The 25345-nt window shown below is 44.5% G+C and overlaps 1 protein-coding gene across 2 annotated transcripts in view; it reads left to right on the forward strand.

Moving 5' to 3' along the window:
* Window positions 1-23937, forward strand: part of klhl36 (kelch-like family member 36) — a 40585-nt gene extending 16648 nt beyond the window's left edge. For both annotated transcript variants that reach the window (XM_070898248.1, XM_070898249.1), the window contains 3 exons: window positions 15621-16694; window positions 21386-21543; window positions 23035-23937. In XM_070898248.1, coding sequence (XP_070754349.1) covers window positions 15621-16694; window positions 21386-21543; window positions 23035-23581 — 1779 coding nt within the window. In that variant the 3' untranslated portion in view covers window positions 23582-23937. The remainder of the gene's footprint in view (window positions 1-15620; window positions 16695-21385; window positions 21544-23034) is intronic.
* Window positions 23938-25345: the final 1408 nt, after the last annotated feature.

A 25345-nucleotide genomic window follows, 5' to 3' on the forward strand; every position in this document is an offset into this window, starting at 1 on the left:
AACACTCGGCTATGGATATCTCCTTGCTCTCTAAGACCAGCAAGTTTCGGTAAGACCAAAGTGCGTCTTTCAGAGAGTTGATGGCTCTCCAGCAGCAGATGATGTCTGTCTCGGTGTGCATCCCTGGGAACAGTCCGCAGAGCACAGACTCCTGTGTTAGAGCTGCTTGGGATGAACCTTGACAGCAACCACTGCATCTCCTTCCAGACCTGCCTTGCAAAGGGGCAGTCCCAAAGGTGATGGATGACAGTCTCAGCCAACTCGAGGGCAGAGTGCTGTGTCTCTGAAACCCCGAGCATAAAGGATCTGACGGGTAGGGCCCTTCTCACCGTCTCATCCTGCTCGACAGAGCGGAAGATGATTTTGGAGGACTCTGAGGCAAAGAGCGAGGCTTGCTGGCCCTTCACCTCTTGGAGCTCCTCCGTGACATCGACCCCCTTCGACTGCAGCAGGAGCAGGTTTTGCATACTCTTCTGGAGTTGGGACAATCCCATCTGTCTCCCTCTCTCCTCCTGAACACCTTTGAGGATGAAGAACCTCTTGATGTTTGTCTTGATTGTTTCCCACCAGTGCATCGGGGAATCACAGAGGGGTTTTACGGTTCTCCAATCTTTGTAATCCCTCGAGTTCCTCAATGTTTTCTGGGGTCAACAATTTCATGTTGAGCTTCCATATCCCCCTGCCAACTTTCTGGTCTTCCTGTGGGAGGCAGTCGGCCAATAGGAGGCAGTGGTCAGAGAAGAACACCGGCGTTACGTCGGTGGATCTGACCTTGAGCGTGTGGGACGCAAACAGGAAGGCTATTCTGGAACGGACGGACTCGTCTGGTCTCGACCAGGTGTATCTGCGCAGTGCTCCATCTGCAGGGTTGCTGAAGTCATCGCACAGCTTGGCATCTTTTACCACGTCCATCAGGAGTTTGGACGTGGTGCCCAGTTTGCTGTCAGCTCTGCTGGATCGTCCAGCCGCATCGATGATGCAGTTGAAATCACCGCCCCGATCTGGATGTCGTCAGCAGCAGTGGGAGCTGCTAAAGGAGGGCCAGCCGCTCACTTCTGAGAGGTGAGGCATACACGTTAATTAGCCTTAGAGGAACATTTTTATACAATACATCTGCTAGGAGGAGGCAGCCGCCCACCTCCTGAACTTCGGTGAAGAAGTGGCCTCCCCGCAGCAGAATGCCCAGGCCAGAGGAACGGCAATTGTTGCCTCCTGACCAGAAGGATGGTCCGTGGGACCACCATTGCGACCACTGCCGGTAACTGCTGAAGTGCGGCAGGCCGCACTCCTGCAAGAATAGCAGGTCTGCCTTGACCTTGGCGAGGTACCCCAAGGTGGAAACACATCGCGTAGTTGACTTAATGCTACGTACGTTAATGGATGCAATCTTTAAACCCATTTTTAAATTGGTGATTACAATCCAAACATTACATTTCGAACACGCATATCCTTTGGCCCTGTGGCCTGTTCCCGTATACATAGGTTAGCTTTAAACTCTTCGACTGCACCTTGGCAGAGATATGGGTTGTCCTCTGCCTTGGGGATGCTTCGACCAGGGGACGCCAGCAATGTGGATGGGAGGTCCTCCATGTCAACTGGGCTGCCCTCGCCTGGTGTTGGTTGTTCCTTGTGTGCATCCCCTGTGGTGTCGACGCTCACAGCGTTCTGGAGCAGGGTGCATCAGGTGCTTCTTCGCTCCCGGAAATTCGGAGCTGGGTTTCATCCGTTGCTTCGTCGCTCCCGGAAATCCGGAGCAGGGGTGCATCGGTGACATCACTGCTCCCGGGGTCTCGGAGCTGGACTGCACTGGTCGCATTGGCGTTTTGCCTCTTCTGGTGGTAGTGAGGGCTTTTGCCTCGCCCTTCGTCATCGGAAGAGCTGCAGCCACTACTGTCCGTCGTGGACGGTAACCGTCTTATGCCTCTCATTTCTGCAGTAGGCCGCTTTTCCTTTAACTTGCGGGCCGCCGCCGCCTTGGTGACACGCTGCCATTCCTGTTCCTCTTCCGCTTCTGCTCCCTCCTCTTCCATGGACTCGGTGTCTCCGGGGGGGGAGGGAGGGGGGGAAGTTTCACTGCTGGGTGTTAGTGTCTGGCGGCTTGTCGTGGCAGACTTCCCTTCCTCCTCCTCGGTCAGTGTCGACTAGGGCGGTGGTTTGTTCACGCGTGTCTTCGAGGGGAGGGAGGTGTCGGTCTCCTCTGGGGCGTTGTGCTTCTCAGCTTTCTCCTCCCATGTCACCATGTTCTTTGCCGTCTGCGCATAGCTGAAATTGCGCTTGGGGCAGGCCTTATACAGATGTCCAGCCTGACCACAAAGGTTGCAGCACTTGCTCTCTCTGCAGTCCTTTTGTCTGGTGTCCTTCCTCCTTGCAGTTGCGGCAAATGATTGCTTTGCAGCTTGCCGCCACATGGCCTGCTTTCCCGCAGGTTCGGCACACATTGGGTTGTCCAGCATACTCCAATGGCAAACCTGAATGGTTCCGCTGGCGTCCACTTTCATGGTGACCTGGATCTGGCGCTTGCTGGTCCAAACCCCATGGAAGTCCTTCAGGTCGATGCTGTTTCCTGCCCCATCGACATACCTGGCGAGGAATGTCAGCACATCAACGATTGGGATGTGGGGGTTGTACACGTGCACAGTGATAGTGCGCTTCCTCTGCGATGGGAGGGTGAACAGTGGTTCCGAAGTCAGCATTGACTGCAGTGGTTCACTCGCCTCCTTCAATCCCTTTAGGAATCTCAGGCATTGGATGACAAAAAGGTTACATCAAAGTAACCTCCGGGATGTCCTGCAAGGCGCAATCCGCGATTTTCATGCCACAGGTTTCAAGCAGAATTTTCTTCACGAAGATGTCCCGGTGCATCGTCGTCTGACCTTCCACTTTCTTTGCAGTCACTCGGATGGTGTTTCAGACACCCCGGTTCGCCATCCGGTTTGCAGATTCCTCCTTTCGCCTTGTGTTTTGGCCGAAGCCTTCAATCTTTTATGGTGCCAGTCCAGCACCTTCGCAGAGTACCACTCCAGGAACTTTAGCGCACAAATCTAGGTTGATGCACCAGTGCAGTACTGAGAGAGTGCTGCACTGTCAGAGGTGCCATCTTTTGAATGAGACGTTCAACCGAGGCCCCGTCTGCCCCTCGGGTGAGTGTAAAAGATCCCATGGCACTAGAAGAGGAGCAGGGGAGTTATCCCTGGTGTCCTGGCCAATATTTATCCCTCAATCAACATAACAAAACAGATTATGGTCATTATCACATTGCTGTTTGTGGGAGTTTGTTGTGTGCAAGTTGGCTGCCGCACTTCCTACATTACAACAGTGACTATACTCCAAAAGTACTTCATTGGGAGGTTTCTGTCCTCCCTGAGCTCGCCTTAGGGCACCTGTGTTACAGTGTGACAGATGGTCGTGAAAGGCGCTATATAAACCCAATTTTTTTTTACCCTTTGTTTTGAAAATGTTTCCTAATTTCACTCCTAAATGGCCGAGCTCTAATTTTAAGAATATGCGCTCTTGGTCTGAATTCTCCCACCAAAGGAAATAGTTTCTCTGGGCTCAATTTTCCCCAGTGATTTGTGCTGTTTTTTTGGCCTAAATTTAAAAATCCAAGTTTTCCCCAAAGATTGTGCGCCAGCCTAACTCCGTTAGATACGGTTGTTTTTGGTTTGTGTTTTTTTTGCGACATAGGGGCGTAACCTGATGTCTGCACCAGTTTTTCACAATTATGCAAGTTTGGCCAACTTAGATTTTTCCTAGGTCGGCGTATATGACCACTCCCAAAAAAACCTTCTGGGCACTTAAGAAAAACCTACGCACATCAAAAAATCGGCGCAGAAAGACGCCATTGTTTTTAGGCAAAGTTTTGGAGAGAGTCAAGAACACACACATGTGCATCGTCAAGCTTCAATTTTTCCAACTGAAAACACAGAAAATGGAAGTTTCATGCAATTCTTTAAATTTGGATTTTTAAAAAAATGCCACGCCACCACCGAACGTCTCCAAAACGGGCTCGAGGGTCGGAGCGTCGGCCGGCAGAATTCCTTGCCCGGGCTCGGATTCAAAAGAAGCCCGGGAGGTGGGAGGTGGAAGCCAAACTGAAGGCATGAGAAGCCTTGCACTATGCCGCTGTGCAGCAAACAGCATCAAATGAAGCCTGGTGGGGCGGTGTTTCCCGATCTAAGCACGCCCATTGCACGTGCTCAGACTGGGGTATGGTGCATTCTAGGTGCCGACCTTGGGGGGAGAGACAACACAGAAGCTTGGCCTGCCTGCCATTTTGAGCTTCTTACAAAAGTACAATTTAATTATGGGGGCAATATTGACAATGCCATGCCTCGTGCAACCCTTCTGCATGATGGTGCTGCGCAGGAGACAATTGATTCGATGAGGAACCTCTGAGCACATGGGATGATGGGCAAGAGGCCTTCCCCACATCGGGTATATCGAGACAGGCGTTCGTACCTGCACCTGAGTGATACAGACTGTATCAGAAGGCTGCGTTTCCACAAAGAAGTTGTAACTGAGATCTGTGAGTTAGTAAAAGCAGACCTGCAACCTAGCAGCATCAGGAGGACTGCTTTCAGTTGAAGTGAAGGTTACAGCTGCATTTTCATTCAAGGCACCTCGATCATTCCAGACCACAACTGGGGATGTGGGCGCGCCATTTCTCAACGTGCAATGCGTCTCTGCATTCGGCAGGTGACTGCTACCGTATATACGCGGAGGAATGATTATAAGTTCCCCATGGCCGCCCAAGCAATGCGTGAAAGGGCTGTGGGCTTCTCCAGAATTGCTGGCTTCCCAAAGTTACAGGCATTGATTATACCCACATTGCTTTGCGAGCACCTTTTTGGAGGATTCCAAGATGTACAAGAACAGAAAAGGCTTCCAAACCTTTAATGTGCAGCGTGTGTGTGAGGACATGCATCGCATCATGTCAGTTGGTGCAAGATACCCTGGGAGCACCCATGATGTGTTCATCCTATGAGAGAGTGCTATATCTGCCATGTTTCAGCAGCAGCCAGAAGGGCAGAGCTGGCTACTGGGAGACAAAAGGGTACGGCCTCGCCACTTGGCTTATGATACCTCTATGCGTAACCCAGACGGGAGCTGACCGGGAATACAACATGTCGCACATTGCGACGTGCAGCATCATAGAGAGGACCATTGGTATCTTGAAACAGCATTTCCAATGCCTGGACCATTCCGGAGGCTACTTGCAATACTCCCCTGAGATTGTTGGTCAGTTCATTGTTGTGTGCAGCATGCTGCATAACTTGGCCATCATGAGGCAACAGCAGCTGGTAGGAGAAGACCCTCCTGAGAAGAGAGTAGCTGATGAAACATAGAAAATAGGTGCAGGAGTAGGCCCTTCGAGCTTGCGGCACCATTCAATAAGATCATGGCTGATCATTCACCTCAGTACCCCTTTCTTGCTTTCTCTCCATACCCCTTGATCCCTTTAGCCGTAAGGGCCACATCTAACTCCCTCCTGAATGTATCCAATGAACTGGCATCAACAACCCTCTGCGGTAGGGAATTCCACAGGTTAACAACTGAGTGAAGAAGTTTCTCCTAATCTCAGTCCTAAATGGCTTACGCCTTATCCTTAGACTATGTCCCCTGGTTCTGGACTTCCCCAACATCGGGAACAATCTGTCCAATCCCTTCAGAATGTTGTGTTTCGATGAGATCCCGTCTCATCCTTCGAAACTCCAGTGAATACAGGCCCAGTTGATCCAGTCTCTCCTCATATGTCAGTCCTGCCATCTCGGGAATCAGTCTGGTGAACCTTCGCTGCACTCCCTCAATAGCAAGAACGTCCTTCCTCAGATTAGGAGACCAAAACTGAATGCAATATTCCAGGTGAGGCCTCACTTTCAGGCCTTGTACAACTGCAGTAAGTCCTCCCTGCTCCTATACTCAAATCCCCTAGCTATGAAAGCCAACATACCATTTGCCGCCTTCACCACTTGCTGTACCTGCATGCCAACTTTCAATAACTGATGTACCATGACACCCAGGTCTCGTTGTACCTCCCCTTTTCCTAATCTGCGGCCAAAGATACTCTGCCTTTGTGTTTTTGCCCACAAAGCGGATAACCTCATATTTATCCACATTATGCTGCATCTGCCCACTCACCTAACCTGTCCAAGTCACCCTGCAGCTTCTTGGCGTCCTCCTCACAGCTCACACCGCCACCCAGCTTAGTGTCGTCTGCAAACTTGGAGATATTCCACTTAATTCCTTCATCTAAATCATTAATGTATATTGTAAAAAGCTGGGGTCACAGCACTGAGCCCTGCGGCACCCCACTAATCACTGCCTAACATTCTGAAAAGGACCTGTTTATCCCGACACTCTGCTTCCTCCTGCCAACCAGTTCTCTATCCACGTCAGTACATTACCCCCAATATCATGTGCTTTAATTTTGCACACCAATCTCTCGTGTGGGACCTTGTCAAAAGCCTTTTGAAAGTCCAAATACATCACATCCACTGGTTCTCCCTTGTCCGCACTACCAATTACATCCTCCAAAAAATTCTAGATTTGTCAAGCATGATTTCCCTTTCATAAATCCATGCTGACTTGGACTGATCCCGTCACTGCTTTCCAAATGCGCTGCTATTTCATCTTTAATAATTGATTCCAACATTTTCCCCACTACTGATGTCAGGCTAACTGGTCTATAATTACCTGTTTTCTCTCTTCTTCCTTTCTTTAAAAAGTGGTGTTACATTAGCTATCCTCCAGTCCATAGGAACTGATCCAGAGTCGATAGACTGTTGGAAAATGATCACCAATGCATCCACTGTTTCTAGGGCCGCTTCCTTAAGTACTCTGGGATGCAGACTATCAGGCACCGAGGATTTATCGGCCTTTAATCCCATCAATTTCCTTAACACAATTTCCCGCCTAATAAGGATTTCCTTCAGTTCCTTCTCATTACACCCTCGGTCCCCTAGTATTTCCGGAAGGTTATTTGTGTCTTCCTTCGTGAAGATAGAACCAAAGTATTTGTTCAACTGGTCCGCCATTTCTTTGTTCCCCATTATAAATTTACCTGAATCTGACTGCAAGGTTCCTACATTTGTCTTCACTAATCTTTTTTTTTCTCTACATATCTATCGAAGCTTTTGCAGTCAGTTTTATGTTCCCAGCAAGCTTCCTCTCATACTCTATTTTTCCCCCTCCTAATTAAACCCTTTGTCGTCCTCTGCTGAATTATAAAATTCTCCCAGTCCTCAGGTTTGCTGCTTTTTCTGGCCAATTCCTTGGATTTAACACTATCCTTAATTTTCCTTGTTAGCCACGGTTGAGCTACTTTCCCCGTTTTATTTTTATTCCAGACAGGGATGTACAATTGTTGAAGTTCATCCATGTGATCTTTAAATGTTTGCCATTGCTTATCCACAGTCAGCCCTTTAAGTATCATTCGCCAGTCTTCTACCCAATTCACATCTCATACCATCGAAGTTACCCTTCCTTAAGTTCAGGACCCTAGTCTCGGAATTAACTGTGTCACGCTCCATCTTAATAAAAATTCTACCATATTATGGTCACTCTTCCCCAAGGGGCCTCACACAAGAAGATTGTTAATTAGTCCTTTCTCATTACACATCACCCAGTCTAGGATGGCCAGCCCTCTCGTTGTTTCCTCGACATATTGGTCTCAAAAACCATCCCGAATACACTCCAGGAAATCCTCCTCCACTGCATTGCTACCAGTTTGGTTAGCCGAATCAATATGTAGATTAAAGTCGCCCATGATAACTGCTGTACCTTTTATTGCACGCATCCCTAATTTCTTGTTTGATGCTGTCCCCAACTTCACGACTACTGTTTGGTGGTCTGTACACAACTCCCACAAGCGTTTTCTGGCCTTTGGTATTCCATAGCTCCACCCATACCGATTCCACATCAGCCAAGCTAATGTCCTTCCTTACTATTGTGTTAATTTCCTCATTAACCAGCAACACCATCCCACCTCCTTTTCCTTTCTGTCTATCCTTCCTAAATGTTGAATACCCCTGGATGTTGAGTTCCCAGCCTTGGTCACCCTGGAGCCATGTCTCCGTGATGCCAATTACATCATATCCGTTAACTGCTATCTGCGCAGTTAATTCGTCCACCTTATTACGAATACTCCTCGCATTGAGGCACAGAGCTTTCAGGCTTGTCTTTTTAACACACTTTGTCCCTTTAGAATTTTGCTGTAATGTGGCCCTTTTCGCCTTTGGTTTCTCTGCCCTCCACTTTTACTTTTCTTCTTTCTTATCATTTGCTTCTGCCCCCATTCTATTTCCCTCTGTCTCCCTGCATAGGTTCCCATCCCCCTGTCATATTAGTTTAACCCCTCCCCAACAGCACTAGCAAACACTCCTCCGAAGACATTGGTTCCGGTCCTGCCCAGGTGCAGACCGTCCGGTTTGTACTGGTCCCACTTCCCCCAGACCAGTTCCAATGTCCCAGGAATTTGAATCCCTCCCTTCTGCACCACTCCTCAAGCCACGTATTCATCTGAGCTTTCCTATTCCTACTCTGACTAGCACGTGGCACTGGTAGCAATCCTGAGATTACTACCTTTTGAGGTCCTACTTTTTAATTTAGCTCATAGCTCCCTAAATTCATCTTATTGGACCTCATCCTGTTTTTTACCTATATGCACCACGACAACTGGCTGTTCACCCTCCCCCTTCAAAATGTCCTGCAGCCGCTCCGAGACATCCTTAACCCTTGCACCAGGGAGGCAACATACCATCCTGCAGTCTCAATTGCGGCCGCAGAAACATTTTATCTATTCCCCTTACAATAGAATCCCTTACCACTCGAGCTCTCCCACTCTTTTTCCTGCCCTCCTGTACAGCAGACACACCCATGGTGGCATGAACTTGGCGGCGGCGGCTGCTGCTACTCTCCCCTGATGAGTCATCCCCCTCAACAGTACCCAAAACGGTGTATCTGTTTTGCAGGGGGCTGATCATAGGGGACCCCCTGTACTACCTTCCTTCCACTGATCTTCCTGTTGGTCCACCCATCCCCTATCTGGCTGTGTAATCTTTACCTGCGGTGTGGCCAACTCACTAAACGTGCTATTCACGACATCCTCAGCATCGCAGATGCTCCAGAGTAAATGCACCTGCAGCTCTAGTGCCGCAATGCAGTCTGTCAGGTGCTGCAGCCGGATACACTTCCTGCACATGTAGTCGTGACTTCCCACATAGCACAGGAGGAGCATGACGTGTGTTAGAGCTCTCCTGCTGTGACTTAACCCTTAGATTAACTTAATTTGGCAACAACAATGCTAAAGGTTACCTATTGATAAAGGAAAAAAAAAGAAAAACTACTTGCCAATCACTTACCCCCTTGGCTGTGATGTCACCCTTCGATTTCTTTCTACTTTTTTGCCTTCTCACCCTGCTGCACCAGCCACCTCGATCTGCCGACGGGCCTTTCTTGGCCTCTCCCGGACTCCCGCACCGCCTCCTCGATCTGCTGACGCTGCTCTGCCAATGTTGGGCCTTTTTAGGCCTCCCCTGGACTCCCGCACCGCCTCCTCGATGAGGAAGATGCAGATGCCGAGGACGAGGAAGCCATGCAACTACCTGAACCCAGAGCACGACGACAGAAGAGGGAGGACCGTCGTGCCCCTTTAACGATTGCTCGAGCCTTGTTCCAGCAGCTCATCTGTGAACGCTTTTGCTGCCTGAAGGCTCAGTGGCAACTATTCCAAATGAACCATGTTTACTGTTTGGATCTGTTCCATAATGTTGTGTTGTGTTAATAATGGAACAAATAATGGAAATGATTCAGTTATATAAAATGTATTTTATTCAAAAGCTTATGTTTTGTACTTTAATAAAAATATTTTTGTATCAAATTTTAAAGTGCTCACTTAAAATCACTTACAAACTTTAAGATCACTTGCAAACTTTTAAACTTGTAAATTTGTATAACTTACAAAAAACTTTAATTTGAGAACAGCCACAACAGTAACAATAATAGCAGCAAAGAAAGGCTGCACACATCTCTCCTCCACCTTAGTCTGAGACCACCCGCTGCATTTGGTCTTGGTGACGCCACCCTTGCCCGCAGGAGGTGGCCCAGCGTTTCTCAGGTTGGTACCAAGCTTATTCTTTCAAATTTCTCGGGTATTGCACAATTCTTGATTTGGGGAGGGGGCGGGGGGTACAGGCGGTAATGTTGAACACCTGGCTTGGGCCTCTTCAGAGGTTGGTCTGGGGGTGGGGGTGGCAGTTGATTCCGTCAATGGGCATGGGGTCTGGGCATATTACCTTATTGCAGCAGCTAACTCCAACATTCCCTTCCTCATGTGCCCTGACAGTGTCAACTACCTGCAACATTCCCTCCCTCATGTTCCCGGACAGTGTTCCCATTTCTCATGAGAGTGTTGTTACTTCTCCCGACAGTCCCGATACCTCATCACCCACCCCACTGATGGTGTCCAGGAGTGATCATGTAAAGTCAGTGCTCTCCGCACTCATTGCCATTCATCTGAGCCACATCTGTTGCATCCTGCACCTCAGGAGAGCGCTGTCAAGCTCTCCACACCTCGCTGCATCCCACTGGAATCCCCAGACTCAGACGGTGGTAAACCATAGAATGTCCCACCAACACTCGTACCACTCGGGAAAGGGGCTGGCAACTCAATGGGCAGCAGCTGCACCTCCTCCAAAGTGAGTACAACAGTGGGGGCTTCATTCATCGCCCACCTCTCCCTCACCTCCGTGCTCTTGGTCTGGAAGGTGGGATTAGAAGATGTTCTCCTCTTCAGGCTCGTCTACATCTGAATCATAATCTGCATTGTCAGGGTTGGCCTCCAGTGCTGCAAAATATAACCGAACAGACAAAAGGTTAGCAGCAGAGTCGTCGGCTGGGTGGGTGGCATGACTAGGCTCTCACAGCGCAGGCAGCAGGCTGAAGAGGGGGGGGGAAGGGGAGGAGGAGAGAAAGGGGGGGAGGAGGAGGGAGGGAGAGACATTTTAGTGCAGACATTAGGCTCCACCCCCCAGAAGTTACACGATCGGCTGCACGACGCTAATTTCAAAAAATAGAAATGGAAAACTTTTTTATTTTTTGGGTAGTCGGGCTCAGAAAAAACGAGCGTAACTCGCAATACGCCAAAAAACGTCATTGGGGAAAATTGAGCCCTCTGTATCGACCTTATCAAATCCCTTAATTATTTTAAATACATCAGGTAGATCATCCTTCAATGAACTCAAGGGGATACAAGCCAAGTTTATGCAACCTGTCCTCCATAATTTAACCCTTTCCCCCTCTCATTCTGGCGAATCTGCGCTATTTGTCTTCTAGGGCCAATATGCGGTTTCTAAGGTTTGGTGCTTGGAGCTATGTACATCTGAAGCAAAGCTTCCTCGCTTTTGAATTCCAATCCCCTTGAGATAAAGGCCAACAATCCATTAGCATGTTTGATTATCTTTGTGGTTCCTGCTCTGCAGTGGCTCCAGCTGGAACATGGAGATGTACAAACATTGAGGCCTCCACTGTGATACCAATGATCAATTAGCTTGTTGAAAATTGTTGTTCATAGTCACCTATCAAAAGTGGCCATTACACTTCAGCACCGGGTGGTTACCAGCAGCTGTAGAACTGTAGCCAGCTTGAATTAGTGCTTTCAGGAGAACAAAGAAAAAGTTTGGGGTGAGGATGGTTAAAAGGAGTAGAAAAGAATCAACTTTGTGGCGCTGCAATGTTAAAAGTACTCGCAAAGCACAAACATATAATCTTTCATTACTCTATTCTGCAGGAATGTCATTTTATTCCATGATATTCTAGGCTAGAAAGTCGTCCATTCACAGTCAATGGAAGGAAAAGCTTGGGGCACATTTTCCTGTTCCTGGGACTATTGAATTGGCTAGGCGCAGCGAGCACAGGAAAATCGGGCAGAGAGGAGCACATGACCATAATGGAGCACAGTTGAATTTTCCCCATCTATTAATTTAAGTGGCCAGAAAATTGGGCAGACACCCTTGTAGACACAAGTTCCTTGCTGGCCAATGTTACTGTATTTACTACGCCAAGACATCTAGTTGCCTTAAGAACCGGAAAACCTGCTCTTTGATGTCCTTCTCCATCACTGTCTATACTACTTTCATCTTCACAACTAACATAAAGCAATTCCTATGGCAAAAGAACAAAGCCAGCTACAGTACTTGCAAGTCATCTTTCCCCCTCATTTATGCTGTTTCGTGAAGATGAGGAAGAGCTTCATCGACCAACAATAAAAAAAACACAGGAAAAAACTGAAGTCAGATAATGCTAGAAAATTTGGTAACCTATTAATAGAAATATATTGTAAATATGTGGAACGAATTTTAGAAGACACTAATCCAATATTAGTGCTCAAAACCACGAGTGTTATGATTTGACCATATCCAAACCATTTCATTGGATCACTGTTAATTCCCATGCAATATATTTTATTTGTATAATGCAGTAGTGCATAATTGTAGGCTTCATTTGCCTGTATTTTTGTATATTTGGCATTTTGTTCAGATTGTTATACCATTTTTAATTGTTGAAAAATCATAAGTTTGTGCAAACTGATTTAATGTTAAACTACTGTATTCGCACAGAATACAATACTTGTATCACAGCTGGAATCAGCTATAATATGTCATCATATAATTACTAGTTATATTGTAATGATTTCCAGTTCCAATTACTCAATTATATTGTAAAAGAAAGCTGAGTCGTATTTGGGTTTGACTACAGATTTATTTATGCTATTACAAAAATGCAACAGTGGACAATGTCCTGGTTGCTGCAGCAGGAGTGATAAAACCTGAAAATTGTGCTGCATTTCATTAAAATACCAGCATCCAGTTGAACGTAACAAACATAGAAACATAGAAAACATAGAAAATAGGTGCAGGAGTAGGTCATTCGGCCCTTCGAGCCTGCACCGCTATTCAATGAGTTAATGGCTGAACATGCAACTTCAGCACCCCATTCCTGCTTTCTTGCCATACCCCTTGATTCCCCCTAGTAGTAAGGACTACATCTAACTCCTTTTTGAATATATTTAGTGAATTGGCCTCAACAACTTTCTGTGGGAGAGAATTCCACAGGTTCACCACTCTCTGGATGAAGAAGTTTCTCCTCATCTCGGTCCGAAATGGCTTACCCCTTATCCTTAGACTGTGACCCCTGGTTCTGGACTTCCCCAACATTGGGAACATTCTTCCTGCATCTAACCTGTCTAAACCCGTCAGAATTTTAAACGTTTCTATGAGATCCCCTCTCATTCTTCTGAACTCCAGTGAATACAAGCCCAGTTGATCCAGTCTTTCTTGATATGTCAGTCCCACCATCCTGGGAATCAGTCTGGTGAACCTTCGCTGAACTCCCTCAATAGCAAGAATGTACTTCCTCAAGTTAGGAGACCAAAACTGTACACAATACTCCAGGTGTGGCCTCACCAAGGCCCTGTACAACTGTAATAACACCTCCCTCCCCCTGTAATCAAATCCCCTTGCTATGAAGGCCAACATGCCATTTGCTTTCTTAACCGCCTGTTGTACCTGCATGCCAACCTTCAATGATTGATGTACCATGACACCTAGGTCTCGTTGCACCCCCTCTTTTCCTAATCTGTCACCATTCAGATAATAGTCTGTCTCTCTGTTTTTACGACCAAAGTGGATAACCTCACATTTATCCACATTATACTTCATCTGCCATGCATTTGCCCACTCACCTAACCTATCCAAGTCACTCTGCAGCCTCATAGCATCCTCCTCGCAGCTCACACTGCCACCCAACTTGGTGTCATCCGCAAATTTGGAGATACTACATTTAATCCCCTCGTCTAAATCATTAATGTACAATGTAAACAGCTGGGACCCCACTAGTCACTGCCTGCCATTCTGAAAAGTACCCATTTACTCCTACTCTTTGCTTCCTGTCTGCCAACCAGTTCTCAATCCACATCACACTACCCCCAATCCCATGTGCTTTAACTTTGCACATTAATCTCTTGTGTGGGACCTTGTCGAAAGCCTTCTGAAAGTCCAAATACACCACATCAACTGGTTCTCCCTTATCCACTCTACTGGAAACATCCTCAAAAAATTCCAGAAGATTTGTCAAGCATGATTTCCCTTTCACAAATCTATGCTGACTTGGACCTATCATGTCACCTCTTTCCAAATGCGCTGCTATGACATCCTTAATAATTGATTCCATCATTTTACCCACTACCGATGTCAGGCTGACCGGTCTATAATTCCCTGTTTTCTCTCTCCCTCCTTTTTTAAAAAGTGGGGTTACATTGGCTACTCTCCACTCCATAGGAACTGATCCAGAGTCAATGGAATGTTGGAAAATGACTGTCAATGCATCCGCTATTTCCAAGGCCATCTCCTTAAGTACTCTGGGATGCAGTCCATCAGGCCCTGGGGATTTATCGGTCTTCAATCCCATCAATTTCCCCAACACAATTTCCCGACTAATAAGGATTTCCCTCAGTTCCTCCTTCTTACTAGACCCTCTGACCCCTTTTATATCTGGAAGGTTGTTTGTGTCCTCCTTAGTGAATACCGAACCAAAGTACTTGTTCAATTGGTCTGCCATTTCTTTGTTCCCCGTTATGACGTCCCCTGATTGTGACTGCAGAGGACCTACGTTTGTCTTTACTAACCTTTTTTTCCTTGCATATCTATAGAAACTTTTGCAGTCCGTCTTAATATTCCCTGCAAGCTTCCTCTCGTACTCTATTTTCCCTGCCCTAATCAAACCCTTTGTCCTCCTCTGCTGAGTTCTAAATTTCTCCCAGTCCCTGGGTTCACTGCTATTTCTGGCCAATTTGTATGCCACTTCCTTGGCTTTAATACTATCCCTGATTTCCCTAGATAGCCACGGTTGAGCCACCTTCACTTTTTTATTTTTACGCCAGACAGGGATGTACAATTGTTGTAGTTCATCCATGCGGTCTCTAAATGTCTGCCATTGCCCATCCACAGTCAACCCCTTAAGTATCATTCGCCAATCTATCCTAGCCAATTCACGCCTCATACCTCATACAAATTGGTTATCAGAATTTGAAAGCACAGCTGGTTTAAATCAACCATTTACATAACTACTTTTGGCCATTGGCCATTGGCCATTTAGCCAAATACCTTTTTAGAATTGTATATATTGCCAATGCAAGTAACAAGTAAAAGAAAAGTTTGAAAAATAATTTTTAAAAACAAATAATTTGATCATGAAAGAAAATGATTTGGGTGTGATTACTGGTCACAATAATTAAGCTGAATATTTCCAGTGAAGCTCTTATCAAACTAATTAGGATATGTCTTGTGGGCATTGGACAACTTATTCAACCTTGTACAGGTCATTGAGACGGTACTGGATTTATTATCCTTTCACATACAGCATTCTGTGTGCTAGTAAGCGAATACTTCAAAGTGTATACCTGTGTGAACTAAAATGTGCAATTACCAAATGCATAAACTTTCTGTACCTCTATAAATGCAAGTCCTAGGAACTCTTATGCACTTGGAACTCTCATGCACTCATTTTTACTACAAATGCTAAATGGAAGATAAGTACAGTAACCTTAAGGTGCATTGTCTTTTCAGGTATACAGGTGGGCAGATCATGCTAGTGACGTCCTTCAGGGGCTAAACGAGCAGAGACAGAGGGGACTATTCTGTGATATCGTGCTTGTGGCAGATGAGCAGAAAGTGTCAGCCCACAGGAACCTCTTGGCTGTCTACAGTGATTATTTTAATTCGATGTTTACAATTGGAATGAGGGAAGCTTATCAGAAAGAAGTTGAATTGGTTGGAGCCTCCTACATAGGTCTGAAAGCTGTGATCGACTTTCTCTATAGCAGTGAGCTCCCTTTAGACGGTGGAAATATTGACTATGTGCTGGAAACTGCACATCTCCTACAAATTTGGAAAGTCGTGGATTTTTGTTGCGAGTACCTTGAGAACGAGGTTAGCGAAGAAAACTACCTTTACCTTCAAGAACTCGCCTCAATTTATGACCTGGAGCGATTGGACTGTTACATTGATAGTTTTATTCTACATGACTTTGGTACCCTTTCCTTCACTCCAGACTTTTTGCAAAACATCTCTGTGCAAAAACTTTGTCTCTATTTGGATAGCAACAACGTACAACATGAATGTGAGCACGATTTACTGCAGGCTGCACTGCAGTGGCTGACACAGAGTCCTGACAGAGTGCAGGATGCGCGCCTTGTTCTTAAAAACATCCATTTTCCACTTATACCTAAAAATGATCTGTTGCACCGAGTTAAACCTGCAGTGTGCTCCCTCCTTCCCAAAGAAGCAAATTGTGAAATCTTCTTGGAAGAAGCAATACATTATCACAATAATATCACCAAACAACCAGTACTTCAGAACAAACGTTCTGCCCTGCGCTCAGATATTGAAAGGCTGTTGTTTATTGGCGGGGAAGTGTCAGAACGCGGCGAGGAGCTGAGTGATGATATGTGCTTCTTTGACGCGGCAAAAGGGCAATGGTTTTCCGAAACGATGCTGCCTGCAAGACGGAGCCATCACTGTGTAACTGTCTTTGGAGGATTTATCTTTATGGCAGGCGGAAGCTCGTCTCGTGACAATGGAGGTGACGCAGCTTCAAACGTCCTTTATCGATATGATCCTAGATGTAGCCAGTGGTTCAAGGTAAATTTCTTTTCTTCTATAACTTGACATCGCTTCTATTCGAGCATCAACAATTAATCTGTATATGAACACTTCACAAATATTTGCAGGCCTGTTCCATGTTTTCTGTTGCCATTATCTTTATGCTGCAGGAGGACCAGTGAGTTTTGCGAATTGATGACATTCATGTATTAAGTTGCCTGGAATAGCCATTAAAGAAAGTTACATAAATTTGTTTAAGAAACTACATGTTTCTAAAGAAAGAAAGGATTGAAGGATGGGTGTGTGAGTTGATCAATCAAAAACAGCTAGTGTTGAGCATAATTTGAAATGATTCTCCCCTTTTCCTCCTCCTCCTTCAGGACATTGACCTTCCCCCAAGGTACTGTTCTATGGACATCAGGTGTCATCTGATACTATGCCCGGGTGGCACTTTGTGAATGAGACTATTGGATGAGTACTTGCAGGCTATTCGATTGTGGCGGGCACCATTGCAATACCTGATGCTGAACTCAACCAACACCCATATGTGCTTTTTTGATTATGTGATGAGGATCCCCAAATTATTATTTTTTTACCCCGCCCCTTCTAGCCCAAGAATGCTTAGACCTATTAGAATGCCGTATTGCTGAGATCAGCTAACTTAGTAAGACCGGTGTATTGCTCAGCTGTGTACTGTTTTGCTAACTGAGCAATATGAGAAGGAGTTTAGGGGTACTGCTCATGCAGAGGATAAACACCAACAAGGACTAGTTGTGCTGAATGGGCAGTTTCTGTATTGTAATTTCTACATAATTCTGTGAAGTTCTCTGAGTTGAAGACCAAAGAGAGGGACTGGTGCTTAAAAAGAAATAGTGGGAGGAAAGAAAACTGAGTGGGGGAAATTGGTGAGGAGACAGTTCTTTGGGCTGGTACGTTTGCTTACTAATGCATCATCATCATAGGTAGTCCCTCGGAATCGAGGAAGACTTGCTTCCACTCCCAAAGTGAGTTCTTTGATGGCTGAACAGTCAGATATGAGAGCCACAGACTCTGTCACAGGTGGGACAGACATTCGTCAAGGGAAGGGGTGGGTGGGGCTGGTTTGCCGTGCCCTTCTTCCCTCAATATTTATTGGAAGTTACTAGCAGACTCTTGGTGCTGCACGTTTCTTAAATTGTTTCTGCTATTGTATAAAGACTCATGTCAATGCAGGCATTACTTATAGCAACTGAGTTTCTCCTTGTCAAAATTATATCAAACAAAGATGAAAGTGTAAATGTTACATTTACCTGCGCTTGATCTCTTCAGGCGCTTTGCGTTGAAACTCGAAGAGTTCAACACCCTCCCGGATGCACTTTCTCCACTTAGGACGGTCTTCGGTCAGGGTCTCCCAGGTGTCGGTGGTGATGTTGCACTTTACCAGAGAGGCTTTGAGGGTGTCCTTGTAACGTTTCCGCTGCCCACCACTAATGCAGTCAGTGTATGGAACTCAGCAGATGTTGTCAGGGCACTGTTACTGGGAACTTCTTTCCTTCAGGTACAGGTCAAACACTAGGTAACACATTCAGCCTGCTCAGATACATTCCTTTACAAGTCTGTTGGTTGCAGCTTCTAAAAGATGTGGTTGGCCAGCAGCAAAAGGCTCCATCACTGTGTCAAAGGAAATGATTGGCTGACATTTTGGTACATGTTGGAGCTTCTCCCATGGCACCCACATCTGACTTGAAAATTCTCAATTGAATTTGAAAGTACAGCATTCAGCCAAACATTGATCAGATTATAATTTTAATGTAACATTTACACTTTCATCTTTGTTTGATATAATTTGGACAAGGAGAAACTCAGTTGCTATAAGTAATGCCTGCATTGACACGAGTTCTTGTACAATAGCAGAAACAATTTAAGGAACGTGCAGCACCAAAAGAGTCTGCTAGTAACTTCCAATAAATATTGAGCACAGTATTAAAAGCAAACTGTGTCAGCAGATGGAATAGCCTTTTACCCACAAATAATTAATATAAAATCCCTATCTTCACAATTAGTTCTACTGATATTATTTAAGAAGTAAGGCAGATAATTTTCAAATGGGATGGAGGGCATGAAAAGCAGGTCTATGTGCATCACATAGATTGTTCATGATGGTCCATTAGTAGTTTACAGCAGCTTTTTGATTTTGTGGGCCACATTGGTGCATACCATGGATCCTCAGAGACCATGTGTGAAGTTGAAATCCAGATTCCTTAAGTGTCTGAAGTTGTTGATACCAATAGATTTAGTTTTTTTTGATGCACGATTCATTCCCAAAGATACAATAGCACTAAAACCAGTCTTGCAAAATTCAAGCAGGACAAATCCCACTATGGCAAGTTGAGAAACTGAAGTCAATAAATCAAGTAATCTTTGGGCTAGTGCCAGAAAATGGCCATAAAAGCAGCCAGCCTGTTGTAAAAACCCACTGGTTCACTAATGACCTTCAGGGAAGGCAATTACCTGGTCTGGCCTATATGCCACTCTATTCCCACATTATGTGGTAAACAGTTAACACCCTCAGGGCAACTGGGATATTTAATTGCCCAGAATTTGCTGGAGTGGGGCATCTCGCCTGCCCCATTAGTTAGACTTTTTCCCCCTCACTCTTCAGCTCAAATGTTTGGCCCTATTAAGTTGCTGGCAGTGCGAGCTGATAACAGCAAGGAGAGGGCAACAGGATCTGTAACCTTAGTGAACAACAATCTTATCTCCTTAACCAATGAGATTTAAGGATTGAGAAATAAATCTTCAAAGAAAGACTGTGTGGTAATCGTGGCCGAATGGTTAAGGCGATGGACTAGAAATCCATTGGGGTTTCCCGACGCAGGTTCTAATCTTTGGATATTAAGGGAATCGAGGGATGTGGGGATAGTGTGGGAAGGTGGAATTGAGGTAGAAGATCAGCCATGATCTCATTGAATTGCAGAGCAGGCTTGAAGGATCGACGGCCTACTCCTGCTCCTTTTTCTTTGTGTTCTTACGTAACTGGAACGACGGAGAAGGAGTGAATTAGGCAAAGAGAATGAAGGATTAGATTGAGAGAGAGAGAGAAAAAAAGGAAGTTAAAATAAATTACTTAAAAGAAAAAAAAAATCTCTAACAATTTACTACCTATAGGAATGAGACAACAGATAAAATTGTTCCCTTTCTGGGCTGGAGAAGTTGATTGGCATTGCAGGAACATAAATCTCCTCATTAAATAGGTATTTACACTGTTTAGTACCCGCCCTAACTTTTAGAGCGAGTTTAATTGGCAATTAATGCACAAATGCCGCACCTTCATGAAACTCTCAGGGTGGTTGTGGCTGAGCTGCCATTTTCATGAATTGTAGCGTTTCGCAATTCAGGGAGTGTCCCTTTCTCACCAAGTTGCTGGATGATTTCACATTAACGGCGTGCACATTAAATTTGTTGTTATTTTGGGAGGAAATTCTGGCCAATAATTATTGCCATGCCAGTGACCCCAACATCCCACGAACACATTTCAAAACAGGTGAACACACTTATATTTTCCACAAGGAAATCATTTAAAAGGAGTGATCGGTTCAGATTTGTTTACGAATGGGACAATTCAAGTTGCAGACATTCACGCATTACATAATAGAGGAAATAAATTCTCTTGACTTAAACACGAACATTGTGCTGAATACTTATGACATCGGTTACAATATAACGGGAGCCTGGCATAAAATGGCAATAGATGGTCTGAAAATATCAGATAAGATGGTTTGCTCCATTTTAACAAATAATGAAGTTGTGTTTGGCTGCATTACTGATACTGTTATTTCCTCAGTTGAATTTCTACCCTCTTACTCTGACATGACTGTCATCCTGATCATCAGCTGCATACTCAGGCTTCTTTTCAAGGCAAAGATTATGCAGCATGTGGCAGAAAAGAGCTATTCTGGAACGATGGGGAGCAGAGAGAAAGCGGGTTGTCCTATAAGGTTATTGAGAGGCCATGCTGTTTTTTGCCAGTCACTCTAGTTTCTGTATAAATCTTAACATTTTATGTAGAAGTGATTGTGAAGATAACACACTGTCATCAAAACCTCGCCACTAAACCTCAGGTACATCTCTATGGGAGAGGTAGAAAGTCGAGACCAAGTACAGTACTTTGGTCAGGCAAGGTGATGAGCAGAGGGATAATTTGACCTTGGGGGAGAGGAGTAGGGAGAAGATAAATAGGGGAAGGGACGAAAGATGGAAGCAGTGCATTGGGGGGCGGGGGGGAGGCAGAGAAAGAGACTGGGCAAGGGGAAAGTGAGAGACAACAAGATGAAGGAAAGAGAAAGGGTAAGAACATAAAAGTTGGGAGCAGGAGTAGGCCATGTGACCCCTCGAGCCCGCACCACCATTCAATAAGATCATGGCTGATCTTGGAGCTGAAATTTACTTTCCCGCTCAATCTCCATATCCAATCAAGGTGGGGTGGCGGGGAGGGGACAAAAGGAGGGGAAACTGGTTTTCGTCTATAATCTCTCTATCGCGGTTTATAGAGATACGGAGAAATGGGCAGATGGATAAAGAAACTAAATTTTACTAACATGCTATAGAAAAAAGGCCCTCTTCAAATTAAGCCTTTTGTGAAATAGTGAATAACATTAGAAGTTTGAAGGGAAGGCAGTTTCAAAGAAGTTACAAGAAATGCAGTTATTTTACAAACATGGTTTCTTAGATGATCTAGGTTTGTTTTTCAGGTTGCCCCCATGAATCAGAGACGAGTGGATTTTTACTTGGATGCCTTTGCAGACTTTCTGATAGCGGTTGGAGGCAGGAATGAGAATGGTGCTTTATCCTCCGTTGAAATCTACGACCCCAATAAAGATTGCTGGTCCTATGTTGCTGGCCTACCAAGGTATGGCAGTAAGTTTTCATGTAGTTAGTACTGTATGATTCTGTGCATCTCTCCCTTGTACTTATTATAGAGACTGAAATGAATCATTCATGATGTTGTCAATTTGTGAATTACTTTTCATCAGTGTATTTTTAAATAAACTTTTACACACCAAAGCTTTTTAATGTAGAAAACTTCTTGAGATGCTTTACATAAGAGGGAGAAGAAGCAATATGAACTATTATTCTCCTGGACTTTATACATCACATGCAGTTATTCAGGTGCGGATTGGGTTAAAAACATCAACTACAACAACAGCACTTGTATTCAAAAACTTGATATCTGATGGCCAATTCCTGTCTCCTCTCTTGCCTCCAACCACTCACTGTTTCCATCTTTCAGATGAGATGTTAAACCGAAGCCGAGCCTGCTCTCAGGTGAACATAAAAGATCCCGTGGCACTATTTTGAAGAAGAGCGGGGGAGTTACCCCGATGTCCTAACCAATATTTATCCCTCAATCAACATCACTAAAACAGATTATCTGGTCATTATCACATTGCTGTTTGTGGGAGTTTGCTGTGCACAAATCTGGATAAGGAATAGATCGCCATGCACAGTGAATTCTAATCTAGTATGCTTTTTATGGAAAAATTTGAATCTTTCTTTAAACCTCAAGTTTTTGAAAGCACTGGCACCTCCCAAATCCACGCCCATCTTTCCAGCAACTTCATGCTTCAACCTCTCCAATCAGGTTTCCGCCTCAGCCACAGCACTTAACAGCCCTAATCAAGGTCACAAATGACATTCTCTGTGACTACGACCGTGGTGCACTGTCCCTCATCATCGTTCTTGACCTGTCTGCAGCCTGAGAGACTGTTGACCACACTATCCTCCTCCAGCGCCCTCCTCGGTTGTCCGGATGAGTGGGACTGCCCTCGTCTCGTTCCACTCATAGCCAGAGAATCTCCTACAACGGCCTCTCTTCCCGCCACCACACCGTTGCTTTTGGAGTCCCCCAAGGATCTATCTTTGGCCTCTTCCTATTGCTCATCTACATGCTGCCCCTCGGTAACATAATCTGAGAAGACGGCGCCAGGTTCCACACAGATGCTGCTCTACCTGACAACCACCTCTCTCAACTTCTCCACTGCCTCTTGTCTGACGTGCAGTATCTCCTCCTTTTAAGATGCTCCTTAAAACATAGCTCTTTGATCAAGTTTTTAGTTACTCATCCTAATGCTCGCCTCTGGATCTGTCACTTTTTGACTCTGCTCCTGTGAAGTATCTTGGAACATTTTACTGCATTAAAAGCGCTATAAAATGAAAGTTATTGTATATATTATATAACAAGTGTAGTATTTGAAAAAAGTTGCTGCTATAAATCAATTATAATGCAATTTAAAAACTGTTCGTCATTTACCATATCCTTAAACTGCTTTCCTCCTCAAATCTATTCTATGCAATGTATTTGTTCTGACTGTTTCATTAACTTGATGCTTGTCTTTCACAGATTTACATATGGCCATGCTGGTTCAATATATAAAGAATTTGTGTACGTCTCGGGAGGTCACGATTACCAAATTGGACCCTACAGAAAGAATCTTCTTTGCTACGACTATCGAACTGATGTTTGGGAAGAAAAAAGACCAATGATAACTGCTCGAGGGTGGCACAGCATGTGCACACTGCAGGACCATATCTATGCTATAGGTGGCAGCGATGATCACATTGAGTCTATGGAGAGATTTGATATTTTAAGTGTGGAATGTTACAGCCCACAGTGTAACCAATGGACCCGAGTTGCGCCTCTGTTGCAGGCCAACAGTGAGTCAGGAGTGGCAGTCCTGAACGGAAAGATTTACATCCTTGGTGGCTACAGCTGGGAGAACACTGTGTTTTCAAAAGCTGTACAGGTATACAACAGAGCTGAGAATAAGTGGTTCCGTGGCTCAGACCTCCCCAAATTAATTGCAGGAGTGTCGACTTGTATTTGTGTGCTAAAACCTAGATCTCCAGAGAAGAAGTTGAAGACTAAACGCCAGGACTGCATTCGATAATACCCAGTCCAATCGAGCATAATCTCAGGATGTCCATTAGTTTAATTTTAATCCATTGTGATCTAGAAAAAGCACGTAACAACCCTCACTACTGTTAGGTTTCTGTCATTTGGCAACATTGTTTGAAAACAGCCACCTGTTCTATTTATTCACAGTAACTGCTACGTAATGCTGTGTCCATAATACTTGCTATCTATACCATATAGAAGCTGAAATTGTTGAGTGATCCTAAAATGTGAGATTTGTTTTCTAACTGGCAGTGGTTAGATTTAAAAGTGTTTTATCCATTCAAATGTGGTTAGATTTATAGTGTTAATTATAAGTGTACTTGGGGAAATAGAGTACATTTAAAAAGATGCGTTTGGTCTTAAGTTATTTGTGTGTGTGTGTGAGTGAATGGCATACACTTATGAGCTTCCCAGTGGTCTGGTCCTATTTTACGTACCTAATATTCACCATACTTAATGTGACTAAATTTGCTGGTTTTGCTCAAATGTAGGATTTTGGTGGTGTGTTGGAATGGCCATACTGCATAGGGGCAACAGTATTAAAATCGATGTCTGAATGACCAGAAAGGGATGACTTTACAAGTTTATTATGGTATGGCTGTCTAATATCCGACTCTCAAAATGACACGTTTTCTTACAAAAAGAACCAAATTCTGAGTAGTTTGTATATGCTATTTATTATTGTGTAATAGAGAAAACAAAACCCTTTGCTGTATAATTTAAATCTAATCAGAAGTGTGGCTGAAGTGCTAATGTAGCAGTTAGCTATTTTACAGTTCAATAGTCAAATGGAATAAGCCCACAACTTTCAAGTAATTACTTTGGCTGTATCAGCTGCCCTGTTGTGGTCACATAATCACCGATCAGAGGAGAAATTTGAAACTATGAAAGAAGTACATTTGCTTATTCTTTTCCTCCACTTTTAATTATGTTCTCTTTTCTGCTCGCCTCCACCACTGTGTCCTGTATGGCGATCAGCCTACTCTCACACCTCTGCCAGTGTTGTATTTCGATAGGAGCTGCAAAAGCTCTGGTGCTTCCCTGGCACAGCTAAAATCAAAAACTCCCCATGTCAGAGGAATCGTGGGGTTGACAGTGTATCATTGAAGTATTAATGTGCTGCGGAGTTGTGTTTAAATACTTTTATAATGTTCGCGATGAGAATCAAAATAAATAATATAAAAAAATACATATTTAAAAAGGAGGTAAGAATGACTTGGATTTATATAGCGCCTTTCATGACCACCAGATGACTCAAAGCGCATTACAATGAAGTACTTTTGGAGTGTAGTCACTGCTGTAATGTGGGAAACTTATTTAAGAAGTATGATTAAATAATTTCTTGCTTTGTTTTTATTGTCAGCCTTGCACATTCCATTTTCTCATGAGACATTGTAAAATATGTGAGAAATGGTTATTTTCAGAACATAATGAGCACAATCTAACAGTGTTCAAGCACAAAAAGCTGGAGTCTAAATACAAGGTCAAGAGTTTTCTTTTGTGTTTTAAAATATAAAGCACATTTGTTTTAACATTTTTGTAACGATGTAAGCTGAAAAATTAATGATTAAATATAGCAATAATTTACATAAGAATTTTATTAGATTTTTAGCTCTGTATTTGCAACTGAGCATTTACCTGAGAACATAAGTGCCACAGGTGTCCCTTTCATTGTACCTTTTTAACAGACTTGTATTTAAAATCTATAACACAGAACTCTTTCTAGTCTCTCTCTCTCCCGCAAGCAATTTAAAGG

The sequence above is a fragment of the Pristiophorus japonicus genome, chromosome 13, assembly GCF_044704955.1.
Source record: "Pristiophorus japonicus isolate sPriJap1 chromosome 13, sPriJap1.hap1, whole genome shotgun sequence".
NCBI classification, from domain to species: domain Eukaryota; kingdom Metazoa; phylum Chordata; class Chondrichthyes; family Pristiophoridae; genus Pristiophorus; species Pristiophorus japonicus.